The sequence below is a fragment of the Nerophis ophidion genome, linkage group LG20 (assembly GCF_033978795.1).
Source record: "Nerophis ophidion isolate RoL-2023_Sa linkage group LG20, RoL_Noph_v1.0, whole genome shotgun sequence".
NCBI classification, from domain to species: Eukaryota; Metazoa; Chordata; class Actinopteri; order Syngnathiformes; family Syngnathidae; genus Nerophis; species Nerophis ophidion.
This window is the reverse complement of record NC_084630.1, coordinates 20,101,611-20,119,324: the sequence shown is the minus strand read 5'-3', so window position 1 is coordinate 20,119,324 and position 17,714 is coordinate 20,101,611. Positions and strand designations below refer to the sequence as shown.

The window sequence follows — 17,714 nt, the reverse complement described above, 5'->3', positions numbered from 1 at the left end:
ATTTGGTAGATGTTTGTAGCTTACTGTTTTTTGTTCCCTGCTTCCGATTTGTTTGTTCATAGCCCTTAGTTTGATATATCCGCCCAAGTGCGTGCTTTTTGTTTGTACCCTTTGTTTGTACTAGTTATACTATTTTAAATTAAACTATGTTTTCCTGCAAAATGCCTCCCTCCTTCTCTGCATCTTGGGGTTCGTCACGAAATAACCCTGACATTCACTATGTAAAGTGCTTTGAGTCACTAGAGAAAAGCGCAATGTAAATATAATTCACTGAATTCACTGAAGAAGAAGTACGCTTGCAGGTTCCAAAATGATTGGAAAAAAATTATTTCAGTTTATCCAGGACAGCTAAATGGGGAAGGAGTATGCTGCCTGCACATTTTGTAGATCAGACTTCTCCATTGAACACGGGGTCGGGAGAGAGAGAGAGAGAGGGAGAGACAGAGAGAGAGAGAGAGAGTCATTTCTGGCTCCTGCCCTCCTCCCGCTGTGTGCGGGTGCCAGCCTCCCATACCATACTTTGTCTAGTGTGTGTCTTGGGACAGCCTCTGATTAGGGTAGTGCCAACGTTTAACCCCTCTCAGCGTGTGGTGGAGTCACCCAGCGCTTCACGGCGTCTCCCATGCTGGGTGGTGCGTTCAGGTGCGCTTCCAACACCAAGGGCCGGTTTATGTGAGTCATGTGAAGGCCGTGACAAATTGTAACTTACCTTTTAGTGCAGTGTACCCTATAGATCAGTGTGTTACTTTGCATTAGGTCTTATGTTTGCTGTTTCATCTGATGTCTAAGTTATTTATTATCTACCATTATATTTATCATTATATTATTTAATTATTATTATTATTTTTGCTTATACAGTGGGGCAAAAAAGTATTTAGTCAGCCACTGATTGTGCAAGTTCTCCCACTTAAAATGATGACAGAGGTCTGTAATTTTCATCATAGGTACACTTCAACTATGAGAGACAGAATGTGGAAAAAAATCCAGGAATTCACATTGTAGGAATTTTAAAGAATTTATTTGTAAATTATGGTGGAAAATAAGTATTTGGTCAACCATTCAAAGCTCTCACTGATGGAAGGAGGTTTTGGCCCAAAATCTCACGATACAAAAAAAAAAAAAGTAATTTAAAACATTTGTATGCACGTACAACAATTAAGACCTTCAGTATATCAGTATGTGGAATTAAATTATGGAATGGATTAAGCAAAGCAATCAAACAATGTACTAATATGATCCACTTCAGGAAACTATTCAAACTGGAAGTGTTTACAAAGTACAAAAATGAAGAACCATGATAAACATTCTGATTTTACTCACCCATTCATTCTCAAAATAATCTGACTTATCTCATCGTATGGAATAAAACTTACTTCACCAATTATTTATTTATTTATGTATTTGTATTGTGATTACTTATTTTTTATGGAGTATACATTGTGAATACATTGATAACAGGAAGTGAACAAAAGTTTTAGCAACTGTTATGTAAAGAAAAGGGTTAGGATTGAATAAGCTCTGCTTCTTCTTACTCCTTTTTGAACATGTTGAAAAGAGAAACTGGAAATTGTGATGTATCATGTTGTATGCTTGCATGTTCCAAATAAACTCAAACTCAAACATGGCCCCATTCATTCTTTCCTTAACACGGACCAATCGTCCTGTCCCTTTAGCAGAAAAACAGCCCCAAAGCATGATGTTTCCACCCCCATGCTTCACAGTAGGTTTGGTGTTCTTGGGATGCAACTCATTATTCTTCTTCCTCCAAACACGACGAGTTGAGTTTATACCAAAATGGATACATGGATGATACAGCAGAGGATTGGGAGAATGTCATGAGGTCAGATAAAACCAAAATAGAACGCTGATCGGTGTTAAGGAAAGAATGAATGGGGCCATGTATCGTGAGATTTTGAGCCAAAACCTCCTTCCATCAGTGAGAGCTTTGAAGATGAAACGTGGCTGGGTCTTCCAGCATGACAATGATCCCAAACACATCGCCCGGGCAACGAAGGAGTGGCTCCATAAGAAGCATTTGAAAGTCCTGGAGTGGCCTAGCCAGTCTCCAGACCTAAACCCCAAAGAAAATCTGTGGAGGGAGTTGAAAGTCCGTGTTGCTCGGCGACAGCCCCAAAACATCACTGCTCTCCAGAAGATCTGCATCGAGGAATGGGCCAAAATACCAGCTACTGTGTGTGCAAACCTGGTAAAGACCTATAGTAATCGTTTGACCTCTGGTATTGCCAACAAAGGTTGTATTACAAAGAATGGAGTTTATTTTTTGTTATTGACCAAATACTTATTTTCCACCATAATTTACAAATAAATTATTTAAAATTCCTACCATGTGAATTCCTTGTTTGTTTTTTTTCACATTCTGTCTCTCACAGTTGAAGTGTACCTATGATGAAAATTACCGACCTCTGTCATCATTTTAAGTGGGAGAACTTGCACAATCGCTGGCTGACTAAATACTTTTTTGCCCCACTCTATACTAAGTGGAGGAGTTCAAGTACCTCGGAGTCTTGTTCAGGGAAGAGTGGATGGTGAGATCGGTGCGGCGTCTTCAGTAATGCGGACGCTGTATCGATCCATTGTGGTGAAGAAGGAGCTGAGCCGGAAGGCAAAGCTCTCAATTTACCGGTCGATCTACGTTCTCTCACCCTCTAACTTAGGGCAGTGATTTTCAACCTTTTTTGAGCCAAGGCACATTTTTTGCGTTGAAAAAATCCGGAGGCACACCACCAGCAGACATCATAAAAAAAACGAATCTCCGTTGACAGTAAAAAGTCGTTGTCGCAATTGTTGGATATGACTTTAAAGCATAACTAAGCATGCATCACTATAGCTCTTGTCTCAAAGTAGGTGTACTGTCACCACCTGTCACATCACGGCGTGACTTATTTGGAGTTTTTTAATTTTTTACTGTGTATAGTGTTTTTAGTTCTTGTCCTGCGCTCCTATTTTGGTGGCTTTCTCTCTTTGTTTGGTATTTTCCTGTAGCAGATCCATGTCTTCCTTGGAGCGATATTTCCCGCATCTACTTTGTTTTAGCAATCAAGAATATTTCTGTTGTTTTTATCTTTCTTAGTGTGGACATTGTTGATTGTCATGCCATGTTCGGATGTACTTTGTGGACGCTGTCTTTGCTCCACAGTAAGTCTTTGCTGTCGTCCAGCATTCTGCTTTTGTTTACTTTGCAGCCAGTTCAGTTTTAGTTTTGTTTTGCACAGCCTTCCCTACACTTCAATGCCTTTTCTTAGAGGCACTCACCTTTTGTTTATTTTTGCTTTAAGCATTAGACACCTTTTTACCTGTACGCTGCCTCCCGCTGTTTCCAACATCTACAAAGCAATTAGCTACCGGCTGCCACCTACTGATATGGAAGAGTATTACACGGTTACTCTGCCGAGCTCTAGATAGCAGACACTCAACAACAACACATCATTTGCAGACTATAATTATTGGTTTGCAAAAAATATTTTTAACCCAAATAGGTAAAATGACAATCTCCCACGGCACACCAGACTGTATCTCACTAGTGTGCTGCAGCACAGTGGTTGAAAAACACTGCCTTAGAGATAGGGTGAGAAGGTCTGCCATCCGGGAGGAACTCAGACTAAAGCCGCTGCTCCTCCATCTGCTCAGGATGCCACCCGAACGCCTCCCGAGGGAAGTGTTTAGGGTACGTCCGAACGGCAGGAGGCCACGGGGAAGACCCAGGACAAGTTGGGAAGACTATGTCTCCCGGGTGGCCTGGGAACGCCTCGGGATCCCCCGGGAAGAGCTGGACAAAGTGGCTGGGGAGAGGAAAGTCTGGGTTCCCTGCTTAGGCTGCAGCCCCCGCGACCCAAACTCGGATAAGCGGAATAAGATGGATGAATGGATTTTATTTACTTTTGCTTTGCATCTTTTTACATTTGTGTGGTGGTTATGATTTCTGTCATCATGTCACTATTTTAATGCAATTTACAAGTGTAATAATATAAAATGAACTGTGTATTTTTTATATTGATGCGGCCTTAACACAAAACTATTTGGAGGCCATTGTATCCCTAGTGGCATCGTCAGCTTTCACTTCATTTAAATATTCCGAGTATTGGATTCAACTTGGGTTGGACAAGGGGTTAGTGCATGTGCCTCACAATACAAAGGTCCTGGGTTCGATACCCGGACCTTTGCATGTTCTCCCCGTGACTGCGTGGGTTCCCTCCGGGTACTCCGGCTTCCTCCCACCTCCAAAGACATGCACATGGGGATAGGTTGATTGGCAACACTAAATGGTGCCTAGTGCAAACTTGGGCAAAATAAGGCTCGGGGGCCGCATGCGGCTCATTAAGCTTTTCAATCTGGCCCGCCGGACATTCCCAAATACTTTTTTTAGATCTCTAAGATGGAAAGTGTAGCTGCCATTATGATGTGCAGTCATGTTTTCTAATGACCGTAAGTCTTGAACTATAAAGTATTTCAATGGTTGGAATCTGCGCTTTTGCATGATGTAATAGTTACTATGGTCATCTAATTAGTTACTATGGTAATTAAATTAGTTACTATGGTCATCTAATTAGTTACTATGGTCATCTCATTAGTTACAATGGTAATGTAATTAGTTACTATGGTAATGTAATTAGTTACTATGGTCATCTAATTAGTTACTATGGTAAACAAATTAGTTACTATGGTCATCTAATTAGTTACTATGGTCATCTCATTAGTTACTATGGTCATCTAATTAGTTACTATGGTCATCTCATTAGTTACTATGGTCATCTAATTAGTTACTATGGTAATTAAATTAGTTACTATGGTCATCTAAATAGTTACTATGGTCATCTCATTAGTTACAATGGTAATGTAATTAGTTACTATGGTAATGTAATTAGTTACTATGGTCATCTAATTGGTTACAATGGTCATCTCATTAGTTACTATGGTCATCTAATTAGTTACTATGGTAATTAAATTAGTTACTATGGTCATCTAATTAGTTACTATGGTCATCTCATTAGTTACAATGGTAATATAATTAGTTACTACGGTAATTAAATTAGTTACTAAGGTCATCTAATTAGTTACTATGGTCATCTCATTAGTTACAATGGTAATCTAATTAGTTACTATGGTAATGTAATTAGGCTTCACGGTGGCAGAGGGGTTAGTGCGTCTGCCTCACAATACGAAGTTCCTGCAATCCTGGGTTCAAATCCAGGCTCGGGATCTTTCTGTGTGGAGTTTGCATGTTCTCCCCGTGAATGCGTGGGTTCCCTCCGGGTACTCCGGCTTCCTCCCACCTCCAAAGACATGCACCTGGGGATAGGTTGATTGGCAACACTAAATTGGCCCTAGTGTGTGAATGTGAGTGTGAATGTTGTCTGTCTATCTGTGTTGGCCCTGCGATGAGGTGGCGACTTGTCCGGGGTGTACCCTGCCTTCCGCCCGATTGTAGCTGAGATAGGCGCCAGCGCCCCCCGCGACCCCGAAAGGGAATAAGCGGTAGAAAATGGATGGATGGGTAATGTAATTAGTTACTATGGTCATCTAATTGGTTACTATGGTCATCTAATTGGTTACTATGGTCATCTAATTAGTTACTATGGTAAACTAATTAGTTAATATGGTCATCTAATTAGTTACTATGGTCATCTAATTAGTTTCTATGGTCATCTAATTAGTTACTATGGCCATCTGATTAGTTACTATGGTCATCTCATTAGTTACTATGGTCATCTAATTAGTTTCTATGGTCATCTAATTAGTTACTGTGGTCATCTAATTAGTTTCTATGGTCATCTAATTAGTTACTATGGTCATCTCATTAGTTACTATGGTGATCTAATTAGTTACTATGGTCATCTAATTAGATACTACGGTCATTTAAGTAGTTACTATGGTCATCTCATTAGTTACTATGGTAATGTAATTAGTTACTATGGTCATCTAATTAGTTACTATGGTCATCTAATTAGTTACTATGGCCATCTCATTAATTACTATGGTCATCTATTTAATTAATATGGTCATCTATTTAGTTACTGTGGTCATCTATTTAGTTACTGTGGTCATCTCATTAGTTACTATGGTCATCTCATTAGTTACTATGGTAATCTAATTAGTTTCTATGGTCATCTAATTAGTTACTGTGGTCATCTAATTAGTTACTATGGTCATCTCATTAATTACTATGGTCATCTAATTAGTTTCTATGGGCATCTAATTAGTTACTGTGGTCATCTAATTAGTTTCTATGGTCATCTCATTAGTTACTATGGTCATCTAATTAGTTACTATGGTCATCTCATTAGTTACTATGGTCATCTCATGAGTTACTATGGTCATCTCATTAGTTACTATGGTCATCTCATTAGTATTATGGTCATCTCATTAGTTACTATGGTCATCTCATTAGTTACTATGGTCATCTAATTAGTTTCTATGGTCATCTAATTAGTTACTGTGGTCATCTAATTAGTTACTATGGTTATCTCATTAGTTACTATGGTCATCTAATTAGTTTCTATGGTCATCTAATTAGTTACTGTGGTCATCTAATTAGTTTCTATGGTCATCTCATTAGTTACTGTGGTCATCTAATTAGTTACTATGGTCATCTCATTAGTTACTATGGTCATCTCATGAGTTACTATGGTCATCTCATAAGTTTCTATGGTCATCTCATTAGTTACTATGGTCATCTCATTAGTTACTATGGTCATCTCATTAGTTACTATGGTCATCTAAGTCACAGCAGGTCAGACGAGGCACCAAGCAGTGTGGGTGGGGAGCGTTTCCACAGAGTGTTTCCAGAGTGGCCAGCCTGAAATGCTGGCGTCTGGGAGAGACGCGGAAAGATATTTTTACAAAAAAGTTCTAAAGCTTAGTGATATATAAGATTGTAGGTGAGTTTATTTGTTACCCTTTGCGTTCATATTTTGCTCTGTTTGTTGCATTTTTGTTGCGTTTGACTTGATTGTAAAATATGTCGATGGTGAGTGGGTGTGACGTTCATATGTTGTCAATGGAGATGTCCGATAATATCGGACTGCCGATATCATCGCCCGATAAATGCTTTGAAATGTAATATCTTTTTAAAAGGCCGCTGTACAGAGTGGTACACGGACGTAGGGAGAAGTACAGAGCGCCAATAAACCTTAAAGGCACTGCCTTTGCATGCCGGCCCAATCACATAATATCTACGGCTTTTCACAGAAACAAGTGAATGCAACGCATACTTGGTCAACAGCCATACAGGTCACACTGAGTGTGGCCGTATAAACAACTTTAACACTGTATATCAAATATGCGCCACACTGTGAACCCATACCAAACAAGAATGACAAACACATTTCGGGAGAACATCCGCACCGTGACACAACATAAACACGATAGAGCAAATACCCGGAACCCTTGCAGCACTAACTCTTCCGGGATGCCACAATTTGCTCAATTTACCTTTAATAAATAAATCTATATATACGTATATATATATATATATATACACACAGTATATCATTTAAAAAATGGGTATTTCTGTCTGTCATTCCAACGTACATTTTTTTAATATAGAATAAATGAAGAAAAAACACTTAATTGAACGGTTTAAAAGAGGAAAAAACAGGAAAAAAATTAAAATAAAATTTTGAAACAGTTTATCTTTAATTTCAACCCTTTAAAATTCAAATTTCAACCAAAAAAAAAAGAAGAGAAAAACTAGCTAATTTGAATCTTTTTGAAAAAATAAAAAAAATAATTTATGGAACATCATTAGTAATTTTTCCTGATTAAGATTAATTTTAGAATTTTGAAGACATATTTCAAATAGGTTCAAATCCAATCTGCATTTTGTTATAATGAAAAACAAATTAGACCAAGCTATATTTCTAACAAAAACAAATCATTATTTCTTCTAGATTTTCCAGAACAAAAATTTTAAAAGAAATTCAAAACTTTGAAATAAGGTTTAAATTTGATACTAAAGATTTTATTTATTTGCCGGAATATTTTTTCTGAATTTTAATCATATTAAGTTTGAAGAAATATTTCACAAATATTCTTCGTCGAAAAAGCAGAAGCTAAAATGAAGAATTAAATTAAATTTGATTTATTCTTTAAAATTAAAAAAATTAATTTACTTGAACATTGATTTAAATTGTCAGGAAAGAAGAGAAAGGAATTTAAAAGGTAAAAAGGTACATGTGTTTAAAAATCCTAAAATCATTTTTAAGCTTGTATTTTTTCTCTAAAATGTTCTTTCTGAAAGTTATAAAAAGCAAAGTAAAAAAAATAAATGAACGACCAAGTCTTTAAAATATTTTCTTGGATTTTCAAATTCTATTTGAGTTTTTTCTCTCTTAGAATTAAAAATGTCGAGCAAAGCGAGACCAGCTTGCTGGTAAATAAATAAAATATAAAAAAATAGAGGCAGCTCACTGGTAAGTGCTGCTATTTGAGCTATTTTTAGAACAGGCCAGCAGGCGACTCATCTGGTCCTTACGGGCACCACGTTGGTGTAAAGCATGCCTCGACTCGCCATCGGGTCAATATAGAGTGTTTAAATTCATAGAGTAACCAAGCATGCGAACAAGCCTTACCACCGCAGGGCAATCTTGATGGGTGTGGTGAGGCAGGAGGTGAAGAGGTCAGCAGGGAGGTCAGGGTTCATCGGGAGCAACTCGCTGGCCTCACAGGCAGCGAGCTGGATGCAGTTCTTCATGGAAGGTGGCAGCGACATCTGTGCAAGTGGATGGCTGGGGTTGATGGCGGCCACCTACAAAGACACAACGGGGGCAGACTTTTATTTATTTGGCCCTCGCTAATCCGTCGTGCAAGTTGGCATATTGGACTTCTCGGTGTGAATAAGTTGTGCAAGTTGACTCCATCTTGTTTACCAGGCTGATTATTGAAGTGTGTGCCTTGGGAGATGGATCACAGACGGAACAGGGACAACCGCGCTTGCATCTAGAACACTTGCGTACACACTAAACAGGGCCGAAATGTTGCGTGTGGTGTTCTGCGTGCAAAGTTGGAGTTAGAATAATTGTACCTACCGTATTTCCTTGAATTGCCGCCGGGTATATAGTATGCGCCTGACTAGAATTACTGCCGGGTCAAACTCGTTTCGCAAAATAATTAGCGCATGCTTAGCATTACCGCCGGCTCAGGATTAACGCCGGGTCAAACTCGTTTCGCAAAATATTATTTTTATTAGCGCATGTCTAGAATTTCCACCGGGTCAAACTCGTCACGTCACGAGTGACACTTCACCTGTCATCATTTTCAAAATGGAGGAGGCTGATTTCAATTTGAAATAGCATAAAGGGAAGAAGATGAAGAGCTATTCAGTAGGATTTAAGGTCCAAGCTATTGAATATGCTAAAAAGAACAGTACGCAGCTATGTTTTATTAATATACCGTAGCTGCGTGTGTCAAATATGAGTCATTATGGTGGTAGAGGGCGCTAGTGATCCTTCTTGCCACTACTCGGCTGCAGAAGAAGTGACAACAAGCAGCAAGAGTGAGCAGCGATCGTTTATTTTTTTCCTCTCGCTTGCGCTTTTAACATGGAGGATTACATATCTAAAATAAATAAATAATAAATAAATGGGTTGTACTTGTATAGCGCTTTTCTACCTTCAAGGTACTCAAAGCGCTTTGACACTACTTCCACATTTTACCCATTCACACACACACAGATGGAGGGAGCTGCCGTGCAAGGCGCTAACCAGCATCCATCAGGAGCAAGGGTGAAGTGTCTTGCTCAAGGACACAACGGACGTGATGAGGTTGGTACTAGGTGGGGATTGAACCAGAGACCATCGGGTTCCGCACGACTTTCAATTGAAGCAGGAGGTAATAAAGGAAGATCTCCATTAAGACAGAGAGACTTTTAAAACTGAAGAAAGATAAGGAAGACTTCTATAATCAAGTTACCGATGCTTTTGATCAGAAGGAGCTGTGCATGGACTTAATTTATAAATAAAGGTAAGACCATAATAAGGTTGTTTTTTTTTATTAAATGTGCTTTTCATTATGGTATCCTTACATCACACTCAAATTTATAAGCGCAGGCCTAAATTTACCACATGCCTTTGGTAAGCGCCGGAGTGAGAAGAGGTTTTAAAATAATTAGCGCATGCTTGTTTTTACTGCATGCCTTTCGTAAACGCCGGAGTGAGAAGAGGTTTTAAATTAATTAGCGCCGGAAATACGGTAAGTTATCACAAAACTTTGTGTTTCAATGAGTTCCCGGCGAGAAGACAAAAGCGATCTTTGAACCTACCAAGAAGAAGGCTTGTAAAACTCCACTGTGTAGGATGGGAAGCAACATGATGGTGTTCTGTTTCTTTCATGGGGGAAACTGGGTAACACAAGGCACACTGACAAAGCTATACCCATTTTTACTATAACAATCTACAAGATTAATATAGGTTGCCTCTCTCTCCTCCCCTCCATCTTTCGGTATTCCTTTTTTTTTATCTGTAGTTATCATTATGTATATATATTGTTGCATTTGAACAACTCTATTGTTGATAATAGAGGTACATTATTGGTATTGTTCATGATCAATAGCGCCTTTTCTATTGGTATTTGTATTGCTCCAGTTGTAGCGTAAAAATGCTCATTGTTATTTTTATATTATTATTTATTTCGCTAACTGCTTATTTGCTATCACTTTTACCATCATTTGTACATATCGTATGGGCTGGTGTTGTCCTATTGTTGTTGTTGTGTTTGCGGTTTTTGTCTCTGTCTAATCCCCCCCTTATCCCCACAATTTCCCCCTCTGTCTTCCTTTTTTTTTCTCTTTCTATCCCCTCCTCCTCCAGCTCGGCTACACCAATTGATAATATAAATACATTTAATGAAGTCAAATTCAAATAAGGCAACAAGAAAAGTATCCTACACTTCTCTTTTGTAAAGTACATCTGAACAGCCGATATGGGCATCTACATCCAATATATGATTTGCCTGAGAAGCTGGACAGGACAAAAAAAATAAAAAAATATATTTTGTCTTGACCCGAGAACTACAAAACAAAGAGGAAGCAGGACCTGACTCCCCTACAAGGACCTTTTCTGTGAACTGTTTTACGACCTTTATTTGAACTGTTTTAATCAAAGGCGATGGCTGTTTACGACCCCCAACCCTTAGAAACAGCTGTTGCCATGTAATCAGGGAAAGTCCAAATAAAAGATGAGGCGTACAATCTTTCGTTGGGGCGTGCTGGAGACTGTCCTAGAGTACAGCTCAGACGTCTCAACTCAATTGAGCCTAATTTAATTCTGTCTCTGACTAATTCCTTACTTCATGTCTTGTTTAATAGATGTCATTAGTGTTTGAACCTGACAGTTGTGATTAATGTAAAAACAACACACTGAATGTTTATTATTTTTGTACACACACTTTTAGTCAGAATTCTATGCAGCTTAATACATTAAATACCCAGTTAGAGCTTTAGGTTCACTTAATGCCGTATTAATTAAATTTAACCATTTTTCCCCAGGGTGTAATGATTATAAGTCACTTTAAATGCGGACTTAAAAGAATGTCAAACTCTAATTGTTTAAAAAAAAAAAACAATACAAGAACATAATTTTCAATATGTACAAGAATGAGGGTTTCTAACAATTCCAGAGTGTTTACATTATTATTGTTATTTTAATTATTTGGGTAGTTATTTATTTGTTATTGATTGGCATTACCATCAATTAGTACTTGTATTCATGTGACTTTATACAGTATGAGTATATTCTACTTATGTACTGTATTTTTGTGCCAAAGAAAAGTGTGTAAACATGTGTTGCTATCTATTCCGTGATCTTTTCCATTATTTTGATTACTGCCATTTATGTTGAAATGTTGGCTATTTATCTGTATCGGTTGCCTGGACAAATTCATAAAGAATAATGAAACTGTCACAAAAATTGCATGTAAATTATTTAAAAACGTTCCGTTTTCTGAGTTCCTAGTGAACAGACAGAAAGCTGCCTTTGTTGTACCAAGTCAAAGGCTTGTAAAATTCCATTTTGTACGATAGGGGTTATCTATTGTCATCCAAGACCTGCCCAAGCTCGATCCAGGACCAGTCTAAGCCCGAGTATCTTTTTCTTTGTTTTAATGCGACCAAAACAATGGCTGTTTACATACCCCTCACTCCTTTAGAAACAGCTGTTGTTATGTAAACAGATATATCCAAATAAAGGAGGAGATGTGAACCTTTTTTTATTAGAGCGTAACGACACTCTCCAAGGGTACAGATGAACACATTTCTCCTCACTGAGCCAAATTGAATTCTGTCTCTGTTTGATTCTTTACTTCTTGTCTGTTTTAATAACAGTCATCGATGTTTAAACCTGACAGAAACATACACAATCGGTTGTTAAACAGTTTTGCGGGAATTTTAGAAACATTGTGTAAGTAGAGAAACAGGTCTGTGGTTTATAAACTGGTGTTGGTCTGCAGTCTTCTAACTTGGTATGACTTTTGCTGTTTTAATTTCGTCTGGGAAACTGCCTCTTTGCAATGATAGGTTGCTGATATATGTTTAAGGTTCGAAAATCTATTCAATATCTTTGTTTATCATTTCCGTATCGATTCCGTTACAATCAATTGAGGTCTTAAATATACATTGTTTCAAAATATTAATTATTTTCTTATTCGTAACATCTTTGAGGAACATCAAGTTGGAATTTCTGTTTATAGTGTCATTAAAGTCCTCAACCGACTTGGGATCTGGAATCTTTTCCTCCAGATTTGATACAATGTTCGCAAAGTACTTGTTGAAGCTTTCAACTACTTTGTTCATATTGTCCTTTTTTACATTTCCGTCTTAGAAGTATTTAGGATAAACCACCTTAGCACCATTTTTATTATTGCTATTTAGAATGCCCCATGTTGTTCTGGTCCTATAGTTGACAGTAATATTATTTCTTAAGTGTTCGTAGTATGTGTTCTTCTACGTTTTCTGCTTCTGTAGATCTGTGTGTTATAAATGTTAATGTCTATATAATGTATTCTTCTTGTTGAAAGCCTTTTTCAGTCATTGTGTCACCCATGGTTGATTGTTTTTATTTTGCTTCTGACTAAGTCCCTTGAAGCATCATGAAAGTATAAGGAAAAATATGCATGATCTACATTATTTTCACTGTATATGTTGTCCCAACTTTGATCTCTGAGATGATTCTTGAAAGCTGTCATACTTTGTTTTGGGCATATTCTTCGTAATGTGTTTTTATCATCAATGATCCTCTTCTTGTGTAGTAATAGACTATGACAAGTGGCAGATGATCACTGGTGTCAGCTATAAGCAGACCACTTGTGGTATTGTTAAGAAAATCCTTCGTAAAAATATTATCACTAAGTGTGGCGCTGTGTCCTGAGATTTTGCTTGGTCTTGTGATTTTAGGATATAAATTCAGGCTATAAGGTCATCTATTGACTTTTTGTTTGTTAGGGTTCAAGAGGTAAATGTTGAAGTTTTTTTTTTTACTGATTTCAGTAAAAGTTGCCTTAATCCAGTTCTCAAATGTATCAATGTTTGACTCAGGTGGTCTCTAGAAGCAGATAATTACTATGTTCTAGTTTTTTTACATGACATATCTCAATGGTTAGACATTCTAAGATATTATCAATAGCTAATGACATATTTCTAAGTTGCAGTATTGATGCTCTTGACTTAATTTTGTTCTGACAATCACAATAAAGTGAATTGACAATAAAAATAAATTGAATTGATTGAAATTGATTGAAGTTCCTAATCATGTAGAGAGGTACTCCCCCCTCTCTTCTTGTTGGTTCTGTTAATTTAGTTCATATCCTTTCAGGTCAAAATCCAATCCTTTTTTAGCACACATTCATGTTTATAAAATAATGAACACTGAATGTTTTGTAGAAATGTTCCATAAAATGCTTCACGTTGTAGTAGTTTGCATAAAAACTTCTGCTGTTTGAATGAATGATCGACAGCTTGTTGTCCATCTTAATGTTTCCTTTATATTGTCTGTATAATAAAAACTATTATTTCTGGTATGAAAGACTAAAATTGTAACCGTAAATATATCCGTATCTAATTCAGGACTATTGTGATCTATGCTGCTGAAGATTTTCAGGTCCATATATTCCTGTTCAGCAATCTTGTGTTGCTCTCTGAATGTCCATAATTGTACAAACCACGTTTCCATATGAGTTGGGAAATTGTGTTAGATGTAAATATGAACAGAATACAATAATTTGCAAATCATTTTCAACCCATATTCAGTTGACTGCACTACAAAAACAAGATATTTGATGTTCAAACTCATTAACTTTTCCTTTTTTTTGCAAATAATAATTAACTTAGAATTTCATGGCTAGAACACGTGCGAAAGTAGTTGGGAAAGGGCATGTTCACCACTGTGTTACATCACCTTTTCTTTTAACAACACTCAATAAACGTTTGGGAACTGAGGAAACTAATTGTTGAAGCTTTGAAAGTGGAATTCTTTCCCATTCTTGTTTTATGTAGAGCTTCAGTCGTTCAACAGTCCGGGGTCTCCGCTGTCGTATTTTACGCTTCATAATGCGCCACACATTTTCCATGGGAAACAGGTCTGGACTGCAGGCGGGCCAGGAAAGTACCCGCACTCTTTTTTACGAAGCCACGCTGTTGTAACACTTGTCTTGCTGAAATAAGCAGGGGTGTCCATGATAACGTTGCTTGGATGACAACATATGTTGCTCCAAAACCTGTATAGACCATTCAGCATTAATGGTGCCTTCACAGATGTGTAAGTTACCCATGCCTTGGGCACTAATGCACCCCCATACCATCACAGATGCTGGCTTTTGAACTTTGAGTCGATAGCAGTCTGGAATGTTCGCTTCCCCTTTGGTTCGGATGACACGATGTCAAATATTTCCAAAAACAATTTGAAATGTGGGCTCGTCAGACCACAGAACACTTTTCCACTTTGCATCAGTCCATCTTAGATGATCTCGAGCCCAGAGAAGCCGGCGGCGTTTCTGGATGTTGTTGATAAATGGCTTTCACTTTGCATAGTAGAGCTTTAACTTGCACTTACAGATGTAGCGACCAACTGTATTTAGTGACAGTGGTTTTCTGAAGTGTTCCTGAGGCCATGTGGTGATATCCTTTAGAGATTGATGTCGGTTTTTGGTGCAGTGCCGTCTGAGGGATCGAATGTCACGGTCATTCAATGTTGGTTTCCAGCCATGCTGCTTACGTGGAGTTATTTCTCCAGAATCTTTGAACTTTTTGATGATATTATGGACAGCAGATGTTGAAATCCCTAAATTTCTTGCAATTTACTTTGAGAAACGTTGTTCTTAAACTGTTTAAATATTTGTTCACGCAGTTGTAGACAAAGGGGTGTACCTCGCCCCATCCTTTCTTGTCACGTGTTGCTGGCATCAAATTCTAAAGTTAATGATTTGCACAAAAAAAATGTTTATCAGTTTGAACATCAAATATGTTGTCTTTGTAGTATATTCAACTGAATATGGGTTGAAAATTATTTGCAAATCATTGTATTCCAATTTAAATTTACATCAAACACAATTTCCCAACTCTACAAGGTTTGTAGATGAATGTGCACCTGAGTACAGATCTTCTTATTCAGTAATCCCTCAGAGAATTATACTTTTGTAGTTGAATGTGGATGTTTGAATTCAGCATTGTGTTTAGTGAGGTGCTCCTGCATGTACACATTTGTGACCTTCAGCTTTTCGCCCCCGTGTCAGCAAAGCCATTTTGGATTTCCTGTTGGCGAATTTACCGATGGTGACTGGCCTGGTATTGTTGCCTCTTCTATTTAGTGAAAAGCATGCATCAATGGTGTTAATATCTACATCAATTTTCTTTGATAGCAGAAAATGGACCACACGTTGAAGCAGTGACCATGTTATCTGGTTCTCTTCTGATGTCAACTGCTCTTGCAGAGGATCGAGGATTGAGATATACGCTGCAATGATGATGTCATTCTGTTATGTTAACTGATCCATTTCTTCTTTCATGTTATTCAAAACACAGATATTCCCCAAATTGGTGATATATTGTTATCTGGTATTGAGCTGTTTTCTCAATTAAACCATCTCCTCCCTGAAATTGTTAATTTCAGTGTTATCTAGTAGCTGTTATCTAACTGCTGCTATCTCCACTTTAATGATTGCGACAACACTGATGTTGTCCCAATGGGTGTTGTCCTGCTGCTTGTCATTCAACTGTTGCATGCTTCTCCTCCAGCTTCTCCACCTCCCATTTTAGTGCTGTGTTTCATTTATATATATATATATATATATATATATATATATATATATATATATATATATATATATATATATTATATATATATATATATATATAATATATATACATACACATACTAGCGTATATATATATACATACACACACACAAAGGTATATATATATATATATATATACACACACACACACACACACACACACATATAGGCATGTATGTATAAATATATATACAAACACGTATATATATACGTATATATACACATACGTATATATAAATATATATATATACAAGTGTATTAATGCACGTGTACATATATACGTATATATACACGTATATGATTGCATTACATCCGGAGATGCTTTCTTCTTCATTCACCTTAGGTGAATGGAGCCTTGGCCAGGAGAACTTGATATCTTCAGACGGTGTCCAGCGGTCATTGGGTGTTTCGACCCTGAACCGTAACACGCTACCGCTGGTGGGCCGGCAGTGGTGGCCAAGTCACTGCCTATCTCCTCCTCCTGGCTTCCAGCTCATCTCATCTCTCCTGCTCCATAACTAGCAAGAGGCTCTCTCCGCTGCCTCCCCCATCCTGCGAGCTGCTGTCTTTCTCTCCTTCCCTGTTATTCCCAAAGCTGTGAGCATTCTCCATACCGACTGGGCAGGGAATCCTCTGCAGCCGACCTCGACCGGGAACAGCCATGCCTGCCATCCTTTTCCCCTGCAGTCATTTAAAAAGGTCCTGGTATTTAGCACTTTTCCTTTCAAAGGCTTGGTCGCAACCTTCTTCCCATGGGACTGTGAGTTCAATGAGAGTTATCTTCTTTGCCTCTTCAGACCACAGCACCACATCAGGTCTCAGGGTTGTTTGTACAACCTGGGAGAACTGCAGCCTTCCTCCCAGGTCTACCTTCATATCCCAAGACCGTGCCATTTGCAATAGGATCTTCCTTGCTTTTGCTGTAGTTGGTGGCTTTTCTCCCTCCCTCACAAACTGGATGGATTTTGTTTTCCGTTGTGGTTGCTTTTTCTTGCATCTCTGCTGCTCCAGGGTGTTAGCCAGCGTCATGAGCACCTTGTCATGACGCCATCTGTATCTCCCTTGGGTGAGTGCTGTTTTACACCCTGACAGAATGTGTGCCATGGTGCCCTTCTGCCCGCAAAGCTTGCATAGTGGATCCCCTCTCATGCCCCATCTGTGCAAGTTTGTTGGAGTCGGGAGTGTGTCATACACTGATCTCAGCAAGAAAGAGATGCGGAATGGTTCCAGCTTCCACAGGTCTACCCATGTGATCTTTCTCTTAGGGAGGTCCCATTTGGTCCAGGCTCCCTGGGACGCTAGTTCCACTGCTCTTGATATCCGACCTTCCTCTTCCAGGTTTCGTACTTCCTCCTGGACCATAGCTTTTCTTTCCCTGGGTTCTGCCTTACTCCATTGTTGGACATGGGAAGTTCCAA

At 38.3% G+C, this 17,714-nt stretch overlaps 1 protein-coding gene across 4 annotated transcripts in view; it reads right to left on the bottom strand.

Moving 5' to 3' along the window:
- Nucleotides 1-17,714, bottom strand: part of rptor (regulatory associated protein of MTOR, complex 1) — a 480,971-nt gene that overhangs the window by 304,746 nt on the left and 158,511 nt on the right. For all 4 annotated transcript variants that reach the window (XM_061880673.1, XM_061880675.1, XM_061880674.1 and 1 more), the window contains exon 7: nucleotides 8,589-8,764. In XM_061880673.1, coding sequence (XP_061736657.1) covers nucleotides 8,589-8,764 — 176 coding nt within the window. The remainder of the gene's footprint in view (nucleotides 1-8,588; nucleotides 8,765-17,714) is intronic.